This window comes from Chaetodon trifascialis, chromosome 17 (genome assembly GCF_039877785.1).
Source record: "Chaetodon trifascialis isolate fChaTrf1 chromosome 17, fChaTrf1.hap1, whole genome shotgun sequence".
In the NCBI taxonomy this organism is placed as follows: domain Eukaryota; kingdom Metazoa; phylum Chordata; class Actinopteri; order Chaetodontiformes; family Chaetodontidae; genus Chaetodon; species Chaetodon trifascialis.
Window position 1 is genome coordinate 13,411,446 of NC_092072.1, and position 11,469 is coordinate 13,422,914.

The 11,469-nt window shown below is 44.3% G+C and overlaps 1 protein-coding gene across 3 annotated transcripts; it reads right to left on the reverse strand.

The window, feature by feature from the left end:
- Nucleotides 1-2,172: 2,172 nt before the first annotated feature.
- Nucleotides 2,173-10,104, reverse strand: dync1li1 (dynein, cytoplasmic 1, light intermediate chain 1). Of its 3 annotated transcripts, none has more exons than XR_011603237.1 (14): nucleotides 9,890-10,047; nucleotides 9,563-9,636; nucleotides 7,892-8,008; nucleotides 7,483-7,713; nucleotides 7,062-7,216; nucleotides 6,783-6,876; nucleotides 6,074-6,209; nucleotides 5,880-5,991; nucleotides 5,570-5,629; nucleotides 5,401-5,445; nucleotides 5,215-5,302; nucleotides 4,992-5,114; nucleotides 2,855-3,592; nucleotides 2,173-2,789 (listed from the first exon to the last, which is right to left on the reverse strand). XR_011603237.1 is itself a non-coding variant. In XM_070985211.1 (13 exons), the coding sequence occupies exons 1-13, from the start codon at nucleotides 9,991-9,993 to the stop codon at nucleotides 3,474-3,476; spliced, it is 1,458 nt and encodes a 485-aa protein (XP_070841312.1). In that variant the 5' UTR covers nucleotides 9,994-10,104; the 3' UTR covers nucleotides 2,173-3,473. The 3 variants fall into 3 exon arrangements, 1 of the variants encoding a protein (XP_070841312.1); XR_011603238.1 differs by having other exon boundaries at nucleotides 2,851-3,592; XM_070985211.1 differs by having other exon boundaries at nucleotides 2,173-3,592; nucleotides 9,890-10,104.
- Between the last annotated feature and the right edge of the window lie 1,365 nt (nucleotides 10,105-11,469).

Genomic DNA, 11,469 nt, shown 5'->3' on the forward strand with positions numbered 1-11,469 from the left:
CATCAAGATGGCGAAGGAGAAAATACAGTATTCCGCCGCACTCGGAAAAATAGGGCGACGTTTTAAATAAAGTTTTAGCATCGAAATTATTACTTGACAATTTTCGCCAGATATTGATCTCCTTTTAGGTTAAGAGCAGCCGGCCATTTATAGTTCTGAGATTTGTCACCTATGTAAGATGTGTGATACTTGTCGTAGTGGTGGGGAGGGCGAGGTGCATTCATTAGAATGGAATGTGATTCATGAGCTGCTGTGTTATGACGGAGGGGTTTAATTAACGTGCAATTAACTCAGAGACACAAACATTTCCCCGAACAGCTTTAGCAATATCATTCATTCGTCTCAATCACTGAAGTCATAATGTGACAAACATGAAGGTTGCTTGTCAACCATCTCTCTCTTCAGTGTTTCACACACTTGCACACTCATTTTACAATTGATCAACTGCAGTAGCAAAAGGTGAAGAAAGGATTAAATTAAAGAACATAGGAAGCTGCAGTATTTCTGTGGAAACACCTAACTTGATCCCATGTCACACACTAGCCATTTTTAAAACAATGTATTGATCGTATGAAAAACATGAAATTAGCTAGAATGACATTATACTGTGCTGTGGTTAAAATGGTCTTTTGTCGCCTCAATTTTAGTCATGACATGAACTGCACAACATGAGACAATTGTGAAATGAATCCATCAGTAACTGATTGAAGGCTGGCAGTAATAATCAGACGCACTAGGTTACATATAGAATACTCTGCCTTTAAAAGGCATAAACACATTTTATTCTTGAGATTGTGTCAACAAATTCTCATGTATGCTTTTCTATTTGGGGCAAACAACTACAGGATGGCTGCAATCAAATTGCAATACACATGCCTGCAGGACAACAGTCTGATATCTGACATCCACTTAAATGCATCTAATCTTCTTGTGCGTCTACTTCAGCTTCTTAGCGTTACATACACACAAGCACCACACTAATTACAGTTAACCTCTGTCGAGAGAGGAAGTGTCACACACAGTGCAGTGCATGTTCATGAGTCTGACATGTGCTATCGACTAGAAAGGGTCAAAGTCCATAGTGTCACAGGGGTGCATGTCGGTGTTACTGCAAGACAAAGGAAACTTATGATGATTTATTACACCACAGCTATTAATGGGAACACTTCCAAATCATCTCTCAAAGAGTGACAGAAGTGTGAAGTATCACATATCATCACATATCTGCAAAGTGTATAAAATCAGAGTGAGGACAGTAAGATAGAGCACATGCATGAGTATATTTTTCTCATACACTGCTTAAAATGAGTCTATCATAAGGTGATGACACCTACTCCAGTGACTGCGTATGGATTTTCATTATTTTCTGTCAGTATCTGGGACTAACATCAAACCCTCTCAAATAAAACTATGATGCTCATCTGCTGCTTCCAGCTGCAGTGGAGAGCGAGTGTGTTTCATTTACCTGAGTAATGACAAACACTGCATGGTAAATAGAAAAGAGAATGAAAAGAACAACTACTGTTTGTCTGCGAGGTATCATCAGTGAAATATACTAGCCATCAGGATATCCTACAAATTGCATATGCAGGTTTAAAGAATAGAAATGCAAACCCTGTCTTGCATGTGTATTCATTTATTTGGCAAATTGGTTGTTTTTATGCCTTGCAGTCATGCAAGTCAAATGTGCTGTACATAAATCAGCCCAGTCTCCCTGAGTGATTGCACAGCAGCAGCCACAGCGCCTTCACAGGGTGGACAAAATAACTGAAACCACAAACAATGTATATGAATGTATATGTACCCTCTGTCCTACCATGCACTGTAACTGCTGCACAATTCCTCTGGAGATAAATGAAGTTCTATCTTTTCCCGACAGTAAAGACCTGAGTGATGAGGCTCATAAGTTTGAGTTATTTTTAGATGAGTAAGAAGGGCCGCTCCAACACTGATTGAAAAAGATGATGGCATCCATAAATGGCAATTTAATTGAATCAGTATGTCCAAAAGAAAAAGTTCAGAAGGTATTTTTGTTACTTTTTTGTCACTAATCATACTCGGTGTCTTGTCATCCATTACCCTTTTGTTTCTGCCTGAGGTGGATGCTTACCAACACGGGCTCAAGCCCAGCGATCTAAGTGAAGAGAGGAAAAAAACCAAAGGGAAGCCAGCTGCATGAATCCGAACAAATACAACTTTTATTTAACCGATTAACAGATCTGATTATACAAACGCCAACACAGAGCTCTGAAATAACAGGACCAATCAGCGAGACAATGACTGTACATTCTTGGTGTGACCCTCCCTTGTTCTGACCCCCTTGCCCACCCACCACCCCGCCCCCAGTAACTATGAAACTGAATCACTAGTGCTTCTTTCTGTACAAGTAAAGCTCAGCTACCCACCCCTTACTACCTTCTACCACCCTCCCTTTCCAGTGCACCGTCTGTTATCTACAGGTCTGAGCAGAATGTACCATGAGGGGAAGTTTGGCCAATTGTAGAACTGGGTGCCACGATGGACCTTAGGTGCCCTCGAGACCAGACTAATGCTTGAGTGTGAGCTTTGACTCTGAAGTGTGTATACATATTTGTGTTTTGTCATGTTTGGTTTGTGTAGTGTAGCAGACAGGGCTGTTTGCACTGTGTTAAGAGCTTGTAGCGTAAGAGCATAGTAATGTTTTTTTTTTGCCTTTTGGTTGAAATGCAAACAGCCAAAAATCTCTCAACGTAAGGTTGAAGTAACTTCCTTAACTTTTTTCATCTGCCGAACTCTCTCTCTCTCTCTCTCTCCATCACATACACACACACACACACACACACACACACACACACACACACACACACACACACACACACACACACACACACACACACACACACACACACACACACACACACACACACACACACACACACACACACACACACACACTCTCTCTCTCACACATACAAGTGCAGATTCTTCACCATGCGCCCTTCAGCAGTTCCTACAGTAAAAACACGATCTGTACCATCACAACAACTGGATGGATAAAACACCCTCGCTTTCATTCTTGCAATCAATCCTTTTCAACCCACCTTTCACTTCTTCTCTTCCCAACCTCCACACCCCCAGTGGTTCCCCCATCCCCATTTACTCTCATGTAACAGACAGTCTTGTATATAACAGTGACAAATACTCGCCCTTGGCGAAACAGCCAGGAAGAGAAGGGGAGGGAGGCGAGCGAGGTGTGGGAAAAGGGGTAGGTGAAGAGAGGGTGAGTTCTTCTCCTTGAGGAGAGAGTGTAAGACGAGCAGGAGGCAAAACTGTGTGCCCACCCCTCCTCTTCCCCCTACATCCCTCTTTCTCCCAGCATCCCTGTGATGGAGTGGAGGGTGAGAGCGGAGGGAGGAAGGACAAGGGAGGTGGAAGATGACTGAGGCGGCGGAGGGGGGTGGGGAGAAGGAGAGCAGGGTGAAGTGTGTTGGTCTTCATGTGTCCTGGCCGTCAGTGGCAGGCGTCTCGTTGGCATTGGGCAAGTCCGAGTCAGTCTCCCGGCTGGATATGCGGTCCAGTTCCGCCTGTACATCGCCCAGGCCCAGCTTCGAACCTGCATCAGATTCACGCAGGCGTACAATTCAGGACCATATCACAGCGAAAAAATAAGCAAATAATCAAAGAAGCATTTCAGTCAGCGCAATAAATAAGTGCATTTTCACAGCATCGAGCGGCTAAGGCACAATGCAATGAGCACAAAGGCAATTACACATGGTTACAATAAGAGCTGGGTGGAGCGGTTTTTGCATATTACTGCACTAAATGTGTCAAACATGCCTTTAGTGTAAAATTGACAAATGTTTTGTTTGCTAACCAGCGAATGAAAGGCCTGCAATTTCATCAGCATGGAACGAGGTTTCACGCAGTAAACGCAACCCTTTTTATTAAGTGACCAAGTTTAAAGCAGCATTTCTTTCCCATATTGTCCAGCCTTAGTTCGAATCATGTGCAACGTTTGTGGAAGATGTTATGACAAATGCAATGCAACATGCCAAAAAAATGTCGAGGAGCAGCAAAGAGACGGGGCGTTAGGAGGGGAAACATTAAGGGAGCAAATATCATTTAATCGTATGGGAGTCAAATTAAATGATCCCGTCATGGCTTGCACTTTTTTCCCCAACCAAATATGTGAAAAGAAAAGAGTGAAGCCTTGAGACATGTTATCAATACGCCTATTCTGATACAGATCCAATGAAACCTCCTTCTCACAAGATTGAGACCCCTGAGACACAAAAGGTGCAAGCAAAAGTAATTCAACAGCCATGGGATCATCTCCTGAACCACAGCTACAGTTCTCAGACTGACTTTCATGATCTAATAGTCTAAATAAACAAATTAGCATAATTTCTATTCCAAAGCCAAGTCCTTGTGCATTTGTGTGAGAAGTAAACGGGTGATACAGGAAGCTTGATCCCGGCATCGCTCCTCGTCGAATGCTGGAGACAGTTGGAGGCTCAGGGGAGGGGGTGGGGGTGTCAAAGGAAATCAAAGGATGCTTCTGAGAATGAACAGTGACATACACAAGCAATAATAAATTAGGAGTTTCTCTCTCACACACACCTTAACGTGGCCAGCATCCTCTGACTAGTGCATACACACATACACACACATTGTGAGTGATGTTAAGAGCGAGACCGCACAACAGACTATGAGCACAGTTAAGACGGAAAAGATGTCATAGGTAATCATAAAGATGGTGGGTGATCGTTTGTGTGGGTGATAGATGCACTCAGACCCTTTCATCATGCGCTTTACCATGTGTTATGTTCATGTCTCGGGTAGAGGAGAGTTAAGAGGTGAGAAAACGAAGGATGGAGGTAAAAACCGAAAGGAGAAGCTGAGTGGTGAGGACTGACTGAAAATGGCATTCAATCCCAAAACACGGCTGAGTAAATAATTATTATCAGACAAATCCAGAGCGTTGTAACAACCTCAATCATGTGTGTTCTCACCTGACTTGCGAACTGTTCCTGGAGTGTTGTTACCGCCACCTGGCGTCCCGGGCCCGCCCGTCCCCGCTTTCTTTGTCAGTAGACTGTTGAAGAAGTTGGCCAACACACCTTCACTGGTCTGACCTGCAGCATACAGCGACAAGAGTTGCAAAAGCGAACATAAACACAAAGCCATGCACTGACTGAGGTCATGGGTGTGCGTTGATGAGACGCTGTGGCGTACCCGACTGTGGCATGGCGTTTGCTACGTTGGCCGCTGCGGAGCGATTACTTGTCCTGGGGGAACCGGTGGGTGCTCTGCTGGTGGTGTCCTATGAAAGACAGTTTATTTCACTCATACGGACACTGGAGGGAGGTTCTGTTTATCATATGAGCCAAAACGAGACAAAAAATGAAAAGGAGCACTCACCACTGGCCGCCCTGCTGTCACAGCGGGCTGTTTGGCGAGCAACGACTGCAAATTAGAGCACAATAGGCACACTCACTCCAATTAGACTTTAATTAACATATCAAGAACCTCAAGTCTGATTTAATTGGGAGTACCGACTGGCATCAACACAACAGGAATGTTTTCTGACCTGCAGTTTTACCAGAAAGACTTGGTCATCTTCTGCCTGAATCTCCTTTTCATGTACAATCTGGTGACAAGCAAGAGAAAAGAAATCACTTTTTCATTACGGCTCCACAAAAGCTAATACATTAGATTGGATAAAACTCTGATGATCTCTGCAGGGGATATTGGGTAAAGCTTAGCGCACTGGCTGTGAAAAATGATTTAGACGGTAATGATACATAATATTATGGCAGTAATCAATCTGTTGCGCTGTAGGCTTAGCTCGCCTAAGAGTATCTTTCCATGTTAGCACTTCATTCAGTGGGAGCTTCTACCTTTCTGACTGGCGGTTTGACTACTACGTCCTCAAAGCTGTCGTCTCCTTTTACTGTCTGGAAGTTCTCGTGAAGTATGGCAATCTTCTTCTCATTGTCCCAACCTGAAGGACTGATGGAGCAGAGGATGGGTTACAAACCGGGTACAGGTGGCCTCATAGCCCTGTTACGTATACACACAAAGGCAGACTTACATGAAGACGGCATCTCTTTCCACCACTTGTGCCGGGCAGTGGAAGGGAAAGCCGTAGAGTCTGTGGACCAGATATTTGTACAGAATGTCCAAGTTTTTCATCTCCTTCACTGATGTGTAAACCAGAGATGCTCCATCTGAGGCGGCTGTTAAGGATATTTTCAACCACCTTTTCTAAATACAGGAGCAAAAATAAAACCAACACCACAGTGACAAAAAAACCTCGTCTCTCAATAACGGTGGCACTACAGAAAAACTTCTAGCCTTGACAAATTGCTCCCCGTACACAGACAAGAACAATGGCAGTGTGCAGTCTTGCCTCGTTTGAAACACAATAACCTTTGAAACTTTAATACTGTTTCCACTCGGCATTGACTGGAGATTCTGAAAAACAAACAATTTCAAGCAGTAGCGGATAATCTATGACTTTTATCGAACTCTCGTTGCAACAAAGCAATATCAACTTCAACAACAGTTCAGATACAGCTTACAGCGGCCAAAACACTGAAATAATAACACTGCTGTGAACGTGGCCTTTGGTCTGAGAACTAAACACCTTGTAATAGTACTGATCAACAGCACCTTTAAAACCCCTTGTGCATACTGTACTGATCAATAGTTTCATGGTTTTCTGACAATATAAATTTGTTGTTTGGGCACCTTTCCGCTCACAGCAGCAAAGGGCAGAAGCAATGTTTCGTGAAGGATACACTGCAGACAGAAACGTCTGATGTGAGACTGGATAAAGTCCAGGTGTTCGTCTCTGTAGTCGTGCTCCTTCTCCAACGTGCTGATGGCGTCACACTGAGGTCAGACAGGTAGGTGTCAGACAGGTGTTAATGTATGTAATGCAAAAAAATAAAAAAAATCCAATTATGAAACAATGACTTTTCCTAGAATAATGACTTCAACAGCACATAGATGACCATGTATACTTTGATTTTCAGGTAAAATAAGTTTATCAGCCAGCAGTGAGTGTGTGTGTGTACCTTGGTGCAGACCACAACCATTGGTATTCCCAGATTGTGTGTGAGTGTGTTATCTCCTAACGGCAGCAGCACGCTCTCCTCATCTTCACTCCTCCTCTGCGGGGTGCCATCCTCCCCACTGCCTGGCTCTGTGTACTCCTGGAACTGTTTCACAACTACACACACACAAACAATGGCAAACCAATGGTAAGACAGGCAGAAGTTAAATGTGGCGTTATTCTAACAGTTGGGCCTCCAAAGACAAAACCCCTGGAGTGTTTTTGGTCCAATGTAAAGCTTTTTACAAAGGCTTGATGAAGAGGCTCCTTGTTTAAGAACTGTTTTCATATGGCTAAGAGCCTTTCCATGAAGACACGCTGACAGATACTTTTGTTTGCAACTTTATCCACAAGCCAGCCTGACTGCTGTCAGTGTGACTCACGTCTGTGCTCCAGCTCCCGCAGCGTTTCGGGGGCGACCCGGAGTTTGTCGATGTGTTCCCTAGCCACGGCTGCCCACTTCTGGAGAGAGTCCAGAGCGTTCCAAGGCCGCGACATGTCGACCGCTATCAGCAGCAACGTGTTGCCGATCGAGTCTACCGGCACCGCGACTCCCTGCAGGCCTTTGTGGTAAAGGTCTCCGTCTAACACCCAGGCATTACACCTAGCATGGTCTGCACGCACGCACACACACACACACACACACACACACACACACACACACACACACACACACACACACACACACACACACACACAACAGATTAAGATACATTCAAAACATACAGCTCATTTACTCTAGAGGACCTCTTTCGTGAATACAAAAAACAACTGCAAGCATTTGCTGGTTACCGTCGATGTCGTCATCATGGACACTGAAGTAGAGGTATTCCAGGCCACGCCCTTTCATGTACTCTTCAACCCCCTGTAGCTTTGCAACCAAGGTGGTCTTCCCTGAACCCACCTCACCTAAACACAGACACAATGAGTGAATAACAGAATTATGGGTGGTACACTCGTCCATGTCAGCATCCAGTGCTACAATGATAACGACATTGTAATATAGTTCTTGAACCATAAATGCTTTCAGTTTAAATAAGAGTGAGCAAGGATTTAAATATGGCTAAAGGATGTTGAGTAACTAACTGAGGCCGGCCAACACACCACACCACTGCTGAAGGTGTACTATTTCTGCATGCAGCCTATTGTCCTCTGACATGCTATGAGCTGCGTTAGTTATACACTGCGGGGTTCATAGCTAGGATATGGTGTGCACCACTCACTATTAAACCAGGATTGCACAAAGCTGCACAAACACAGAGCAGCATATGAGTATTACTTTGATTATTGATTAACCTGCACATTACGTCCTTGATTCATTTATCAATCATTTGGTCTATAAAGTACCAGAAAAGAGAGACAGTTGCCCATCACGGATTCATTAAGCCAAATGTGACATCTTGCTCTGTCCAAACCCTAAATATATTCAATTTTCTGTTACACAAGACAAAGAAAAGCATCAGATCAAAACTAGTAAGAAGCTGGAACCAGGAAATATCTGCAGCTATAGTTCTTGTCCATCACATAAATTAATCAGCTAATCGTTTCAGCTCTACACAAACGTATTTGCAGTACATGTACACTATAAACAATCTGATCCCCCTGACTAGAGCATATAGCTTCACGTAGCAGTTTTCATGAAGGATCATCGGCCTTAATATATATATCTACTGACACTGTGTTTGTCATGCCATTATTACTAACCACTAAGCTGACAGCGTGCTATTGTTATTGTTAATGTGGGAGTGATCATGTCAAGGCTGGTCCCATTTTTGCACCATGCCATATTATCTAACCGACAGGGGGACTCAACGCATCATAAAGCAGAGCTTGCTGATGTTGTCATCGATAGCACAACAGACAATTTCCATCGGTAACCAACTCGCCGATTAGCTGGGATGGATAGCAAGCTGCGGATTATCTCAGGCGGATGTGTAGACCGTGTGTGTGCGGCCAGCAGCGGCACACGAGGACCGAGCGAGACAGGGAGGCACCCTGTCTGCTTCGGCCACATAAAGAAAGCCCCGTGGCCCAGTTCAAAAAAACACAGGCTGATGGTGTGTCCTGTCCCTTCAGCATCATCTCCTAGCTAGCATCACTGGATGCTAGAATGACTTGCAGTGTTTCAAAGAGGCCCGATTCTCCCTCATAAGATGAGACTCTATGTGTGTGTGTGTGTGTGTGTGTGTGTGTGTGTGTGTGTGTGTGTGTGTGTGTGTGTGTGAGTGTGCGCGCGCCCGTGCGTCTGTGTTGGTGCTCAGAAAAATACACCTGCCTCTCTCTGCTAGCCGACGCACCAGCTCCAAGACGTGAACACAAAAAGCACCATCAGTCCAGAACAAGCTAGCCTAGTTATCGAGCAGTATTAAGTCTACCAGGATGATATGATCAGCAGCTCCAGGGCTATTCAAGCTAACGATGCCCATTGGCTAGCCAGGAGACTGCAGTCACACAGATACCCACCCATGACCAGGACATTTTTCCCAGACGGTAGCTTTGATCTTGAATGGGTTGACACTTCGCTCAGGATGGTGGACCTGCAGACAGAACAGCCCCGTTACAACACGGCCAAACAAGGCTTGTTCATTCATGAACAAACAACGGCTGACAGCGGCGAGGGCTAAAGCGAGCTAGTGCTGCTGTGTCACCAGTGCCCAGTCAGCCTGGTGCTGATGCTAGCTAGCCCCGTTAGCAAACTAGCTGTCAAACCATCCTCCTCCCAGCACAATGGAGCCTCTGCGCCCACCAACCCCGCTCAGAGAAACCCAGCTCAAATAACAAATCTCCCACCATAAATCCTGTCCGTCATCCTCCTCTGGGTTGGAGTTCTCCAGTGTACTCTTAGGTCCAGTTGAGGTGGAGGATAATAATGCACTCCTCCCTGAAGTCGCCATCTTCGCAACGTTTGTAAACCGAGCAGAGCGCCCGGATGTAGCAGTTGTGTGCTAACCTAGCCTGGTGCACCGCACCGCACCGCACCGCACGCCGGGGCCGGGGCGTGGTCCGCCCGCACAAAGCTGGGCTCCCAGCTACAGACATGGAATGATCTCATCCGCAAGTGACAGATCTGGGCTGAGCATACACACCAAGTGATGAACAGAAAGAGAGTCTACAACTGAGTTTACTGTTGGTGTCAAAAATAAATCTGTCATAAGAGGGGCACTGATTTACTGGCACGCTATGAAGCCTCGTGTTTGTGACCTAATAGAGAAATAATGAAATAGTCTGGTGGTACCAAGACTAAACAATAATGACAATTATAAATATGCTGCAACAGTGTAAGCTCGTCCTGCACGAGTTATCTGAATAAAATATCAGGATAAAGGAGCTTTTTAGAGAGAGATACAAATCCGTTTCAGACAAAATATCCTCTTAAATTTGAATTTAGTATGCCTGCTGAATCAATGCCTTGATTTGTGGATAATAGGGCACCAGGCCTAAGTCCACAGGATAGAGATAAAGCTGTAATGCCATGTAGGAATTGGATGCACTTCAAACTGCCTGACTAACCTGTTATGCATAGACTACTGAAAAGTAGAGGTTTAGATAAAGAGCACCAGTGATTTTAGGACAGGTGAAACAAGTTAGTCAATCCAAAAAGTAATGCAGCCCTATAAAAATCTGTTAAGGCTCCAAAAATTTTACTGAATGATGCATTCCTAGTGTCACATAAATGTAAATTGTCACATGAGCAGAGCTGTTTACTTTCTGGTTGCATCATGAGAAGTGGGTGGCTGGAACAAACAAGAGTTTAATAAAGTTTTTTTAACATAAAGCCAGGACAAAAATGTCTGGTACACATCATCTTTAAGGTGCCTAGTATCGACATATGCATTTGCAATTACTTTGTTCAGTGCTGCCATAGAATGATGGAATATTATAGGAATATTATTAGAGGAATATTACAGACAGCAGCTATGATCCTGTATATATATATTTACTGTATATAGGTAAGAGAATATTATAGAGCCAAGACAAAACTGACGGAAGGGCAGAACTGAATGAAAAAGGTGCAATTACAACTTTATCTGCTGTCTCCACCACAGACATCATCATGGATTTATGATGTATACAGTGTGTGTGTATACAGCACAGTGAGGCTACTGATACGTCAGGGCTGTGGTCAGTAACTCACACGAACCACAAAGGATCATTGAGTCAAACTAGACTAGACTACATGAACATGTTCAATTAAAAACAAATCATTTTGCTACCCCCTCCAGATTGTTTACGCTGTATCTAGGTGACCGTACAGACAAGGTATACAACATTGCAGTTATCCTTCAAAGCGAGAGAGATGCTGTCCTCTGTGATTGTGATGGTGATGGGTATGAGAGCGAGACAGGCCATTTGCCAGCCAGGACGTCAAA